General features: G+C 35.9%; 1 protein-coding gene across 1 annotated transcript in view; it reads right to left on the reverse strand.

Moving 5' to 3' along the window:
- The window catches only part of LOC107754210 (sickle tail protein homolog), a gene marked incomplete at its 3' end in the record, with an annotated part of 94,976 nt that overhangs the window by 221 nt on the left and 79,008 nt on the right, over positions 1-15,747 (reverse strand). The window contains exons 5-8 of the mRNA XM_016570581.1: positions 13,985-14,078; positions 3,748-4,499; positions 1,099-1,203; positions 720-769 (exon numbers count right to left, since the gene is read on the reverse strand). Coding sequence (XP_016426067.1) covers positions 720-769; positions 1,099-1,203; positions 3,748-4,499; positions 13,985-14,078 — 1,001 coding nt within the window. The remainder of the gene's footprint in view (positions 1-719; positions 770-1,098; positions 1,204-3,747; positions 4,500-13,984; positions 14,079-15,747) is intronic.

The following is a 15,747-nucleotide window of genomic DNA, read 5'->3' on the forward strand; positions in this document are numbered from 1 at the left end:
ACACACACACACACACACAAACACACAGTGGTCGACCAATGTTGTTTTTTTTATGGCCAATGCCAGCATCTTAGAGAGCAGGCTGGCCGATATAAAACCAATGTATATATCACACTATTTAATTTAAATGTAGTAAAAACACATGTATAACAATTGCTTTATTTAAAAATATATGAAAATAACACAAATAAACAGATTCATACTTCAGATGGCAACTTCTTGATTCTGTAATACTATTAGTATTTTTTTTACACATAAAAAATATGAATAAAAAGAAAGTAAACAATGTAAACACTAAGGGCAGTCAGTAATCTGGCAAGTCTGTGAGCACTAGGAATCATATTTTTTTAATAATGTGCTAATTTTGCATACATTACACAGTGAATATGACATGAATATGACAGTGGCCATCTGAATATAATGCAGCATAGTTTGAAACCAAGAATTTAAAGTTTGATAGTACAAAAATTTTTATGATGTCTACAAATGCACACTTCTGAAGTTTACACTGCTGCATTCCCCAAAGTTTGTAAAATTAAATGTTTATGAGATATTCAAAGACTTGTTTAAATTATATAAATGTGTATTTGCTGAATGTTGATGGTAGGTGAGAGAGTATTACAGAATTTGCCTTATATTACTAATAAAAGATAAGCATGTATGTTGACCACTAGAAACAACCAGATGAGGTCTGGAAGCAATGGTAAGAAGAAATTTACCTGTGCTAGATGTGCTGTGAGCCGGTGATCCGGACTTTACTGGTTTCTCACTGGAAAAATGCAAGAGATATAAAATGACTGAATGCACATATGCACATGTATACACACACAGACAAAATCACTCTACAAACACTTGCAGTTAGTCTGTGTTATGGTGGCACAAGCACTGCCATTCGTAAAGGCACCAGTTACTGTGAGAATGAGTTAATTTAGTTCATGCACAGTCAGTAGTCATAGAACCCACCAAGTCTTTTTCAAACACCCAGTGTCTGATTACCACCACCTTTAATCCACCATATTCCTCCTTTTGCCTTTCTTATTTGATTTGGGAAACAATTTGATATTCTGGGAACTACATTACCCAGCCTGCCTTGCTTACCTGGGGTGTTCCTGGTTGCTGTTAGTGCTGTGGCTCTTTAAGAGAGCATGCTGCACAAGACCAGTCAGACTGGCTATTTGCTCCTCCATGGCCTTCATTCTCTCTCTGCAGAGAGATAGAGCATATTGCATGCTTACTACTGATGGAGCATGTGTGGAGACGGGTGAGGGGGAAAATTGAAATAACAGTAGGACTGTGTACCTCCTAAGATGGCTCAGTTATCTATGAGTATCATTTTACTCATTCATCATTAATAAAAAGACAGATATACTAACTGGTTAATATAGCATTTTGGCTAAAATATCAATTTATCATAATGTACATTAAAATGTTGTGATGTCTGAATTCACTTGTAGCCTTTAACAATTGATTTGAGTGTTTAGTTTTAATGTATTTACACAAAAATTATAATATATAAAATAATTATCAGCTCACTGGCATCAGCCTAAATTTTACTATCAGTGCATATTTACAATAAAGCACAGTCTCTTGTACTTTAACGCTTAAACAGAAATTTTTAATAAAATTTACCAAGTGGAATACTTGCTTTATCACTTACAGTGTCGTTTTTAAACACACTCTCATTTAAAAGTTTAGGGTCAGTAAAAATATTTATTTATTTATGAATAAGTGAGAAATGAATATGTTCATTCAGCAAGATTGCATTAAACTGATTAAAAGTGACAGTAAAGACATTTTATTATGACTTCTGTTTCAAATAAATTCAGCTCTTTCCTGTTGTTTTTAGTGCTGTCAAACGATTAATCGCGATTAATCGCATCCAAAATAAAAGTTTTTGTTTACATAATATACAGTATGTGTGTGCTCTGTATATTTATTATGTATACATATAAATACACACACATGCATGTATATATTTCAGGAAAATATTTTATGTTTATATATTAAAAAGATTTATATATATTATAAATTATATTAATATAAATATATACACGTAAATACATATAAATATTTTTAAAATACATACTGTATGTGTGTGTATTTATATATACACAATAAATATTCACAGCACACAGACATATATTATGTAAACAAAAACTTTTATTTCGGATGCGATTAATCGCGATTATTCGTTTGACAGCACTAGTACTTTTTATTCATCAAAAAAAATTCTGAAACAACAACAAAAAAGTTTCCACAAAAGTATTCAGCAACACAATGGTTTTCAGAATTGATAATATTAAGAAATGTTTCTAGAGCCACAAATCAGCAAATTAGAATGATTTCTGAGAGATCATGTGACACTGAAGACTGGAGTAATGACTGCTGAAAATTCAGCTTCATCATCAAAGAAATAAATTACATTTTAAATATATATATACAAAGAGAAAGCAGTATTTTTAAATTGTAATAATATTTTAAAATATCACTGTTTTTACTGAACATTTGTTGAGCATAAGACTTTTCAAAAACATTTAAAAAATCTTACCAACCCCAAATTTTTAAACGTATGCTGCCGTGGGAATTTTATGTGAAACTGCACAGAAAAAAACTACTTGAAGTAAAAAGAAGAAAAATCTCTTGGCAACATATTAACCACATTTAAATTATAAAACACTTCCTTGATTTAAGGTCAATCCTATCTACAAAAAGCATTAAGCGAAAGGGAGTATGATCTGGACTCCTGCCTCTTAGCATATACAAAAAAACACAATAAATCAAAAACATTAACTTTTCAAATGATGATTAACTAAAGTCTTTTTTTTTAAATGCTAAACTGCCCATTTGCCCTTTCTGTGCCAATACACACACCAAACAACTATTTCTTTGCTCTACAAGATAATGTTAGAAACGTCTGGCCTGCATGTGCTCTGCCCTTTAAAAACAGTTTAGCATGTTGACTCTCTGTATTGACTGTTCTCAGCCAGTGAGTACATCGCCAAGCACAATAAATCTGACTTACAAGGCACAGACACACATAAAGGGTACGATTAAGTCCACTTAACCAGCACAGTAAAACAAAGCTGACTGAATTACAGTTCAAAGTCTTTTTCTGAGTTACGTAAAGCTTTATTCTTGAAAGCAAACCGAGCTAAACAGATTATCAACCCTAAAAAATTTACGTGAACATAACTAGGGATAAAGGGATATTTTTATACCACCAGTTATGAGGGACAATAACAGTACAACATTTGATACCAGTTTAAAGGGTAAACATTATAAATGAAACATACTTGCTTATAATCGGCTATTGAGCTTCTACTTGTTGGTACTGCACTGCCTATTGATTCAGTTACTTTTAATATACAGTATATGTCTATATTTGCTAATGTTGATTAAGTGAACACTTATGTTTATTTATAATTTACTACAATGGTCATTTACTATGTACAAACTGTTTTTTGACTCTCTTTTGGATGTTTGTTAGAGTAATCGACAAGTTGGTTACAAATTTCCATTTAAATGTTAACACGCACATCCAATAATAGCTGCTAGTACTTAGACAAGACATTGTTGATGTGTTTTGGATGCAGTTAAGGAATGCCATGATGCAGTGGAAGACAATAAACTGGTGCAGAGTTAGAATATGAACATATCACGGATGCTGATGTATACTGGGATGTTGTAGATGGAAAGTTAATTATTTTCATGCTTCAATATTCTCGTTTACACTTAATGATGACTTACCGTGTCTGAGGGTCTGTTGAGGGGGCAAGAGGATTGTGAACCTGAAGATCAGGGGTTGCCGGGGACCCCATGCCACCCCTTGCATTTACCATGGAATCCATAGCAAGAGGAGCCTCCTTCCTAAATGATTGTCTGATAGGTGATGCCCTTTCAAGAGTCATGGAACTCTGCGGTTGGACTGTGTGAATGTCCATCACTCGCATCTCGCCCATCCGGTGTGGGGAAGGGGGCGGGGTTTTGGAGCCTAGCATGGGTAGCTGGCTATCTGTGTACTTCCTGCTTTTCTGTCGGAAGAGCGAAGGATGGTCCGTGGGCTCTATGGGAACGCCGGGGTTACTGTAAGAGCGCATGGTAGCACGGTGGTAGGCGTGGTCTACTGTGTCCGAGGGCGGGGCATGGTGATGTAACATATAGGGGTCAGCATAATGGCTTTCGGCTCGGGCGGGCAGCGACATGCTCTTTGCATCTACGTCCTCGTCAGGTTTGACGTCGCGCCGCTCGAGGATAGCGCTCGGGCAGGGGGAGGATGCGCGAGCGGGGGCGGGGAGTGTGTGTCCTGCTCGTTCACGTGGCATCGTGGCAACCCCACCGCCTGAGGTGCGTGGGCCGAAGGGGATACGGGATGGGGAGGGGGGCATCGCATGAGGTGTGGTAAGGGACATGGAGCCCTGCATATGGGGTGGAGGAGGACCCATCGGGGGCTGCCGGAGAGGATGACCACTCGGTCCAGCATACATCATCTCCCTGTGAACCTGAATGAGAGAGAAAAGGACATAAGGTTTCACATGAAAAGAGAGAAAATATTTCAAACATAAGAAATCCAGCTGAATTAAAACAGTTTATAAACCAGTCTAAACTGGTTTGCTGGTCATAGTTGGTCTTTTAGCCAGCTTAAGCCTGGTTTAGGATATTTAAAAAAAAGATATTTTTGAATTACACAACGTATTGAAATATGTGATGTGAACAGAAAAAGTTCATTGTATTTGGTAACATGGCCTGTATTTGGTAAGTGGCTTATGCAGCAAAAATAAAATAAAATAAAATAAAATTATCCATTGAAATCTCAAAAAATACTTGCTGATATCACATTAAAACAATATATTTTTATATATTTCTACATTTATAACCATAATGTTATCTCTAAAAATAGAGAATAAAACTCACTAAAAATACTTAAATACTCCAAAATTACACTTTGCATGTTAAACATAAATAGTAATACCATTGTTATTTTAGTATTATTTATATGCTGTTATAGTATTTACTAATATTTTGAGTTAATAAGATTTTGAGTTATTTTATTTTAAAAAGTTCAGTTTTCATTTTCATTTTAATTTGAACAATTTTGTTATTTGCTTTTGACTTTTTTAGCTTTTGTTTTTTTATATTTCTATTTAGCTTAAATTTGTTTTTATTTCAGTTTTGGTAATCTCAGTACTTCTCTAAACTTTTCTAACTTCGGAAAGTTGACAGGGCAACATTTCTCATTTTCATTTAAGTTTTTCTGTTTTTCATCTAATATTTAGATTTAATTTCAGCTTTATATCAATAAGCACAAATTATTTTCTAACAGTTTTAGTTTTTCAATTAACAATAACAAAACTGACGAATACACACAAAAATGAGGTCCATGTGACCTTCAATGCTCTAGTTTAGTCTAAAGGCTTTTCTGTTCATTCATCACAGTGAGAAAGAGGTGTTACATTTCCATCTCACATGTGAAATGAAAGGGCTGAAAGAAGTCAAAGAAAGAAACACTGACTGATCATGGTATTCATGGTTAAAACCCCCCCTTCTGCTTGGATCAAATAATATGTCATTGTGTTCCATCTAAATTCAGAGCACCTGTAATCTATGCTGGTTTTTAAACAGGCAGCACACATGGGCAGCCTGATCTGACTTGACCACCCAAGAAGGTCCCCCAGAGTAGACTAATCACACTAACACGCTTCAGATGGAAGCTCATATTTTGGAAAAACTGTGCAAGTATGTGCGTGTGTGCACTGAGACATAGGTGGTCATGGTTCATATACATCCCACAATGTAATTAAAAGGCACAAGTGGATATAGTATTGCTTTAAACAGAGTCTGCATCCATAAAGCGATGCTCCTGGATAACCACAATCTACTAAAAACAAATGATAAGCTGCAGATAAACTGCCATGTCATTCAGAAATAACAAGCAGTAAACATAACAGATGGAGACAGGAAAAAAACAACAACATACAACCATTAAGACCACTTAAAAAGTTGTATCTGCATCTGATAACTGCATGCAACAAAAAATAAAAGAATAAGCCTCTGAGAGTTCAGATATGACCTGAGCGGATGAAAGATTTCCGATCAGTGCACTTCAGAATGCAGAACTTCACGCCTGAGGATACTAGACAGACAAACTCAGATGTATCTGGCTCCAAACTCAGCAATGAGGAGCAACAGGAAAAACCATATGACTTGACAGATGAACAGAATTCAGAGAAAAACTGGTTTAGAGTGAAACTAAACGTGTTCTATTTCGGTACCTAAAAATGACAGAAAAATAAAACAGTCATTGAGACTTTTCCATCACCTCGGGCCCAATTTCATTTAGCACAAAGCCTTTTTTTAAACCAGTAACTCATTTAAAGCAATAGAACCAAATCAAATCAGGTTCCGTTTTAATTAGAATACACCTTAGAAGGCAGCTGTACGGTGACCGAGAAGTGCGAAGCAAATCACAATTCTGAAAACAAAATAACAAATTACAAACGCAAATGCAAGTCTAAAAAACAAAATAACAATTCAGAAAAAAAGGTGGGATCGAACCCAGGTCGATCACGTCATAAAGCCAATGACAAGCGCTTATCCATATGCACCACTGGAGCTGATGTTTTACAGCCACAGACAGCAAAGCATTTCTTTTCTGAATATGTCTGCATCATCCAAAAATAGAAAACAAACAAAGCAGAGACATAGAGAAAAAACAGACAAGAACGCGCCTTTAAGCCAAAGAGCTTTGTAAAATAATAGAAAGACGACAGAATGATGTTCCTTAGTTCGAAGTATTGCCCTGCTTCTCTGAATCTCAAACAATGAAATCATTGATCTGGGGGTGAGTCAGCGTTCAGGCTACACCCAGAACAGGTGAGACTTCCAAGTCTTTATGTGCCTCAGGACACCAGCGTGATATTTTGCAACATCATATCACCATGGTGGTGAATCCTATGAGTAAATATGCAATTCACTTACCACTTTACCAAAATATTAAATCTCATTTTCTGCATTTCCTGCCACCTATCTAGTATTATGTCCACCAAGACTGCCTTTATCTGAGCAAAAATACATTATCAACATTAATATTATGAAATACAACAATTTCAAATAACCGTTTTCTAATGCAACATATTTTAAAAAGTCATGTATTAAATGTAATTTTCTCTGCAGCTATACGTCTCTCCAGTGTCATATGATCCTTCAGAAACCATTCCAATATGCTGATTTTGGTGGTCAATGTTGAAAACAGTTGTGCAGCTTAATATTTTTGTAAAAACTATATATATGCAGAGTACTGTGCAAAAGTCTTAGGCAATTAGCATTTTCGAAAAAAGGTTTTTAAATGAGTTATTTCTATCTTTTGCTGTAGTGTGTCAGTAGGAAATATCAATTTACATTTCCCAACATTCCTTTTACCATTAATTGTAATAACCCAGTGAGATTTTTGTATGCACAAATCCGACAACAGTCAGTGCTCCACACAGAGATCTGATCTCATCATCATCCAGTCTGCTTGCGATGACATGAAGAAACTTGAGACAGACTAAATCCAGAGGAACTGTGGCAACATCTCCAAAATGCTTCAAGAGACCTACCTGCAAATCTACAGTACTGTGAAAAGTTTTAGCACTAGTGGAGCACTGGCTTATTACAATTAACGTGCACAATATAATATGTATAGAGAGCAGAATGCAGATTTGTTGGAGTTTGATACAGTGGAAGGCATAAAAATCACCTCCAGATGTTACCTGAGCAACATTGTCTGAATAACATGAAAGTTCTTGCCTGTCTCAACCTCTCCAGGTTCTCATCTCTTTGTTTTCTCTGTGCATTACCTTAAAAGGTAGAGAATTTGCTGGAGGAAGGCTGACATGAAACATTAAACCTGTGATAAATAAAAGAAATCAAAAGATGACGGAATGAGAACATTTGGTTTGAATTTGGCCCAAGAGGGATTAAAGACGAATTCTTATGCCCCCTTTTCCCCTCATTTTCTGCTCCTCTTGCTTTCTCTTTCTTAGATAAATGGCCACAAGGCCTTATTAAAACCTACAACCGGAAAGTTTAAGTGTAGGAAAAAGATGCCATTATTCTTGACACAGACCTGTGAGATGATCGATTTTAGATTGCCCAAAAAACATCTTGGATGCCGAAATACAAAACTTTAGGCAGTTTTTGGCCAGAATGTTCTGCAAATTGGACCAAACTTCATGCAGACGGTCAAAAGAGACTAGTCTGACCATATGTTCATGCAGAATTTAGCAGACTGCATTGGTTTTTATGGGTCTGTTTCAAATTAACTGTCGTCTGTAAACTGTGGTCAGTCACGCTGCACAATAATCCGCTTGCTGTTTTAACAGACTGGCACTGAGACACACACAGCTGCATGCGTATGAGCTTAGACGCGTGTGTGTGTGTGTGTGTGTGTGTGTGTAGGTACGGATACAGAGATTCAGATCTGGATATGTGCACTACTGTTAAAACAATCTCATTAAATCACTTTAATTAAATTAACGGCTGGACACACAGACACTTGTGTTACATAAAATTACACATTCAAATGATCTTTGAATTTTACTGGTAGAAGACTATAAAACTGTTGCAGTAAGAAATTGGTTAATGGTAAGTTTCCTTACTATATGGTGAAAAGCTATAATATATCTAATGTGACATTTCATGCAGTTCTACAGTAAAATACTGTTAAATTTACCATGGCATCTTATAATTAACAGTGGAAAACCATAAACTGACAAATTTTGACCCAGAATTCTCTGTGTAACACTTCACATTTGATGACCACTTATGTACATTAGGGTTTTACACTCTTAAAATAAAGGTGCTTAAAAGGCTTTAAGAACCATCTCTTTCTGACCTTTTTATAATCTGAAGAACCTTCTTTCGCCACAAAGAACCTTTTGTGAAACAGAAAGGTTCTTCAGATGTTAAAGGTTCTTTATGGAACCACTTAGACAAAAAGGATCTTCTATGGCATCGTGAAGCACCTTTATTTGTACACCCTATGAGTGTACGTTACATCTAATATTGTTAAGTTAATGTTTATTGCATTATCTTAGTGTCATTTGTGTTCCCATGATGCCGTTTTGTATTTGTGTGAATGAAATTTTACACTATATATATATACAGTATATATATATATATAGTATATATATATATTTGTATTTATATTTATCTCAACTTGTGGAAAAGCTACTTGTGATGAACTTTGATTCATCATGTGACTTTTTCTTTTATTCAGTTATGTGACATTTCATGCAGTTCTACAGTAAAATACTGTTAAATTTACCATGGCATCTTATAATTAACAGTGGAAAACCATAAACTGAAAAATTTTGACCCAGAATTCTGTGTAACACTTCACATTTGATGACCACTTATGTACATTAGGGTTTTACACTCTTAAAATAAAGGTGCTTAAAAGGCTTTAAGAACCATCTCTTTCTGACCTTTTTATAATCTGAAGAACCTTCTTTCGCCACAAAGAACCTTTTGTGAAACAGAAAGGTTCTTCAGATGTTAAAGGTTCTTTATGGAACCACTTAGACAAAAAGGATCTTCTATGGCATCGTGAAGCACCTTTATTTGTACACCCTATGAGTGTACGTTACATCTAATATTGTTAAGTTAATGTTTATTGCATTATCTTAGTGTCATTTGTGTTCCCATGATGCCGTTTTGTATTTGTGTGAATGAAATTTTACACTATATATATATACAGTATATATATATATATATATATATACAGTATATATATATATATTTGTATTTATATTTATCTCAACTTGTGGAAAAGCTACTTGTGATGAACTTTGATTCATCATGTGACTTTTTCTTTTATTCAGTTTATTATAAAGGTAAAGGAACTGCTGCAGTTCATTCACTGTATATTTTTGGCCTAAAGTTTCAACAGGAAGTTACAACAATGATCAAGCCTCTTTGACACAGACACACACAGAAATAGTGTGTTTGAACAGGTGCAGGGCTTATTTCATTAGTCTGTTAAACCTGTCTGACTATCTCCATGCCTGCTTGAACTGAGAAGGCCTGATCATGTGTTTCTGTGTATGTGTGTGTTTGCTTAGCCTTATTCACATGTGTGTGTAAGTGTACTTCAATATAAGCTCTGGAAGAAAGCATAATGGATCTCTTGTCCCCTGACAGTTCCAATAGCAACAACTGTGGTCAAAACATCAGCGTGTGTGTTGAACATGGTCTTCATCATATGTGTGTTCTGGCTTCAAATCAAGCTCGACTTATTTGAATTACTGAACCAAACACAATTAGACTAGGAGATTTGCAGGCAATCCTCCCTACCGGATTTATTTCCATATTTATACAATATGTCATTTAGCCTGTCATGCCTGACAAAGATGAGTCAATAAACCATTAACCGCGTGTCTTATTTTACATATCAACAATTATGTTGATACAACAAATATGTTATAAAAAAGTTTTCATTGGCATATTGATTTACGTTCAGTTTTCATGCACACAATGACCATTGTTTTTGAACATCCACTGCTGTGTGTTGATATCAAATGTTTCCTTTTTCAATAGAGGGGGAAGATAGAAAGAGAGGAATGACTCTCATGTGGCATGAAAGTGCTACGTTTTGGATTTCCTGCTTTTTAATTGGATGACGAGAGATTAAAGTCATATGCACTGTCAAATTTCAAGATATTCAGATCATATAACATCACTCTGATACATATACAGACCAGCATATACCTACAAACAAATAATTCCATAAATATAGTAAACTTTGGTGTCACATTACAGCATTAGAGGCGCAAAATACAATGCTTTAAAATGTTTTAAGAACTATTATTTAACTGCTATCTACATTGTCTGAAAAGTATAGTCTTTAATGCATTAATCACCTGCTTCAGTCTTGACCTTAATAATCCGATTATTAAAATCACACAAAAGTGTCATTTGTCTTCACATACTCTACTGAAATAATATACTGATGCATTTAGACATCTCAAATTTTGCAAAAACAGCAGTCTCCAAAATTGTTAATTATTTTCTGACAGTTAAACACCTTATTTCACTAATAATTTTTTGCAAATATACATATATTAAATTCTTCAGGTCTTATTTGACATCCTATTCGTGCAAAGTGGCTGCTGTGTTTATACAGACACACTATATGAGCTGGGCGTCAAACCTATGATCCGTGTCGGTCACATGGTAAAGCATGCGAGAACTTGCACAAAGAACTTGAAGCCTTGATAGCTGTTATGCAATAACCTCTTGATGGTGGAACAGGATTTATAGTAATCAGGAACCCCAACACAGCTCTGTTGTAAAGTCTGTTACAGTTTCTTGCTGATTATAGTTTTCTTGACTTGTTACATGTGTTACTATCAGTGTTGGGGAAAGTTACTTTTAAAAGTAATATTGCGTTACTCCATAAAAAGTAACTAATTACGTTACTTGGTTACTTTTTATGGAAAGTAATGCTTTACGTTACTTTTGCGTTACTTTTTAAATCTGGACAGGGCTTGCTTGTTTGTTTTTAAAATAAAAAAGTTCTATTTTTGGCAAATATAAAAGCCTTTTCACACCAAAAGTGAAATGAATAAGCCTCAGGCTGAAGGGAAAGTAAATTTACGTCCGTACAGTAGAATGCAGAAGAAGAAATGTCAACACACTGGGGACAGGAGAGCTGTCAGTCAATAAATTGGAAAAAAAGTAACTCAGATATTCTCTTGTAAATTAAAAAGTAATGCGTTACTTTACTAGATACTTGAAAAAAGTAATCTGATTACTAAACTCGCGTTACTTGTAATGCGTTACCCCCAACACCTAACCTAAACTAGAGGACAACCCAACACCAAACACTTGCACAGTCACACATTTGTGTGACTAACATACAAAGCTTAGTCATAATGCCATATAAAAGAGCTGTACTTTTAATCTATCTTGACTTCTCTTTAAACTGCCATAATAACAAACGCTGACACTGTTTATGTGAACTTTGGCAATTATCTGTACAACTTGTTCTCGCTCTCTTGTCAGAGAACAGATAATAGTTTCTATCGTTTGTATTCCTTCTCTCTCTCTCTCTCTCTCTCTCTCTCGTGTGTACGTATACAACTTTAAGTCATCACACAACATACTTTAATCCACTTAGACACGGACATGTGACACAAACAATAAGCCTTTCAACTTCTAACTTTGCACGCATACTCTTGAAAGCGACATGAAATGTTAATAAGAGCCTTAAAACAAAAATCAAACAAAATATAGTGAGTAAAGTCCTTCACTTCCTGGAACTTCTACAACTTCCCTTAAGGGCTCTTATGGCAGCGTCTAAAGCTCTAATCAAATGCATATTAGCTGTGCGAGTTGGTCAAAGCCAGACCGGGGATTACCACAGACAAAAGTCTGGGGCTACCTTGTAAATTTGGGGAAACACACAGAGAAAATGAAAGCTTTGCGATCTAATTTCCGTTACATCACACCGCCAAACAAACACGGCTGGCATGGCAAGAGATTAGAGGGGATTATGGGAGGAAAAGGAACGAGGAAAAAGCCTTTGCTTTCTATTCAGTGCTTCCACCAATTCTGCTTCAATCCTGATCCAATCCCCCTGAAATTAGGCCCGGGGGACAAAGACGGACATGAAAGGATTGGAACGGGGTGACCGGGGTGGGGGTGACTCTTAACTGTGAAGAGCAGAGGGACCCCTGGAGACGGCCGAACAGAAGACTGGAGGCCGAGAAGGGACCTGTTATTTCAATAATGCCCTCAGTTCATTCTTTCTTCTGAGCATGCCAAAAAATAAAAAGTGGCAACATGTGGGCATTACAGAGGATTTGCAAAAGAGCATAATTTCAAAATCAAGTAGTTAGTCTGTTTGAACAAGTAGGGAGGCACTCTATACTTATGCTCGTTTAGGGTTGTGTCTACCAGACACATGGTTGATAAGTATGATATATATCGGAATCACATTGGTCATTGGTCGATATTAGGGATTTTTATTTATTGGTATGAATATGAATCGATACTGGATAGTTATCAGTTGATATTGTACATATAATTGCTCATGCTCATTTCTCCTATTTTTAAGCTTAGGTTAATCTTTAAAACATCAATAATTTAACAACACTGTTAAATCTTTAGCAAATCTAAAAATTCATATCCAGATTTCAAATTATAGGCACATATAGGCATATTTGGCGCCTAAATTCACTTATAGGATTAAAACTGAAAAATGTTTGATTTTTTAATTTGTTTACATTGATAATAAATATATTTTTATATACTTTTATTCAGCAAGGATGCATTACATTGATCAAAAGTTACAGTAAGAACGTTTATGTTACGAATGATTTATTTCAAATAAATGCTGTTCTTCTGAACTTTCTATTCATCCAAGAATCTTGAAAAAATTTATAATGGTTTCCATAAAAACATTAAGCAGCACAACAGTTTTCAGCGCTGATAATAAAAATAAATATTTATTAAGCACCAAATCAGCATATTGGAATGATTTCTGAGGGATCATGTGACACTGAAGCAATGGTTGCTTAAAATTCAGGTTTGCTATCACAGGAAGAAATTACATTTTAAAATACATTTTAACAGAAAACAAAACTATTACTGTTTTATTGATCAAATAAATCCAGCCATGGTGAGCATAAAAGACTTCTTTCAAAACATTTAAAAATCTTACTAACCCCAAACCTTTAAACAGTAGCGTAGCTAGACTAGTGAACCTCACAAGTCAGTTTTTGGGTGACTTGTCAACTATCCAGACCCATCCTTAACAAAAACCAGCCAACCAGAGCTGTTCTAAAGTCTGAAGTATTTAGATCACAATTATACATTTCACAATATGAGGACCAAGTACAAATCCAGTCAAGCTACATTTGTAGTTATCTAATTTTTTAAAGAGAAGATTTCTCCATTAAGCCTTCTGTCTTAACAAAAATGTCCACACTAGGTTGGCACTCACCCTTGCGTCTCCATTGCTTGGCCGGGCTCCATGACTGAAGGCGTGCGCTGGATCTTTGTGGTACACTTTCAAGCAGGAGTGATCTGTGATGCTCCTGTGTTGGGAAAAATCCACATCAGTTGCATATACAGACCAAATGTCACCAGCCGAACGGGGTCGGCCACTGTGCCTTGAAGGTCGGCCCCTCAGCTCTGCCACAACGGGGTGCACTAGGGCTGGCGAGATGTCAACACGTGAGAGCGGAGAGTGACAGCGAGAAAGGTCAAAGGAATCGCGAGAATGAAGCGATTCACTGAGAGACACAGGTGAGCTGGAGCGAGAAACTGGAAATGGAGGTGAGAAGCTACGGCTCTCCGAGACATGATCCATGTCTGAGATGTCCGTTAATGTCCAGACTTCAATTCTCTGTAGGTCCAAGAATGATTTACTAATACAGCATCGAGCGAAAACATTAATTGTCTATAAGTAACCAAGCTTGTCTATTTATGTTTTTAAGTCTCTACCAGGATGGCTCAAAATGCGTTTGTGTGTGAAACCTAGTTGTGTAAAGTGACGTGAGCATTTTTCTTATGAAGTCTGATATGTGGTCATGTGGCTATAATTCAGATTTACAGCCTTGATAGTAAAGGAGTCGTATCAAAGTGCAAGTTACATCACCGTGGAAATGTAAGGAGAAGGTCTGCTCCTCTGTCTACACGGGACAATATGAGTATGAGTCAATATTGATAATTTCATCAGATCTGAGGAAACAAAGTCAATGATTAAATTTGGCTTTGATTGGTTGGGTCTTTAAAGACACCATGAAATCGTTTGAGGGTCACATGATTCTTTCCTATACTGACGTATTTACTGAGCTGAAACTGTATGTTTTGGTGGGAGGAACTGAAGGGCTGATATGCTTTAGTTTTTTTTTCTTCAAAATTAATATTTTACTTAGCAAGGATGCATTATATTAATTGACAAATATAACAGTAAAGATATTTAAAATGTTATGCTAATAATATAAATTTAGTTTCATACAGTGGCGGCTCGTCGGGGGAGGCACAGCTTCCCCAAAAATATTGAGGTGAAAATGGGAGGAGGACGATTTAATGTTAATAAAATTCACAATTCATTTCAGTTAATGTCTCAAAATGTGTATTTTTTGTTTGTAATTTCACAGCTGTAATAACATGTTACTGAAGTTGGAAAGCGCCACTTTTCTATCGCGAATGTGCCGAACCTGCTGATGTTTTACAACTGCTAGGTGATGGAGAAGGGTAGGGGAAGGCCGGGGGAGAGCTGAGCTCTCGTGCCTCCGTTGGTAAAAAAAAAATTAGCCAATCACCATCGAGTGTTGAGAAAAGAAACCTCGCAGGGGAGGCTAGCCTCCCTTCTGGTATATCAACCAATCATCACAGAGACGTAAATTACATATTAGTTTGAACGTCTCCCGCTGCGCTGATAATGTACCAAGTACTTATGATGAGTAACGTTAGTGATATTGAATATTTGATCGCCAACAGATTTACCAAGCTGTCATTCAAACAGTATATATACAAATTTAAATAGCCTATGCTGGATATAGGCTACAACAGTTGGCTTAATTAAATGGCGCAACAGGAAGCTCTCTTTTATCACAGACTTTTAAGAAGGGATGGATGTTTGCTTCAAGTGATAGGCCAGATTAGTGAAATTATATTATCTTGCTGAATGTATGTCGTTTGCTTTACGTTTTCTGACTAAAAGCAACCAAAAAGCCATTTTAAAGTGGTTAAGCAAAT

Source organism: Sinocyclocheilus rhinocerous, unplaced genomic scaffold (genome assembly GCF_001515625.1).
Source record: "Sinocyclocheilus rhinocerous isolate Xijiao unplaced genomic scaffold, SAMN03320098_v1.1 scaffold442, whole genome shotgun sequence".
Lineage (NCBI taxonomy): Eukaryota > Metazoa > Chordata > Actinopteri > Cypriniformes > Cyprinidae > Sinocyclocheilus > Sinocyclocheilus rhinocerous.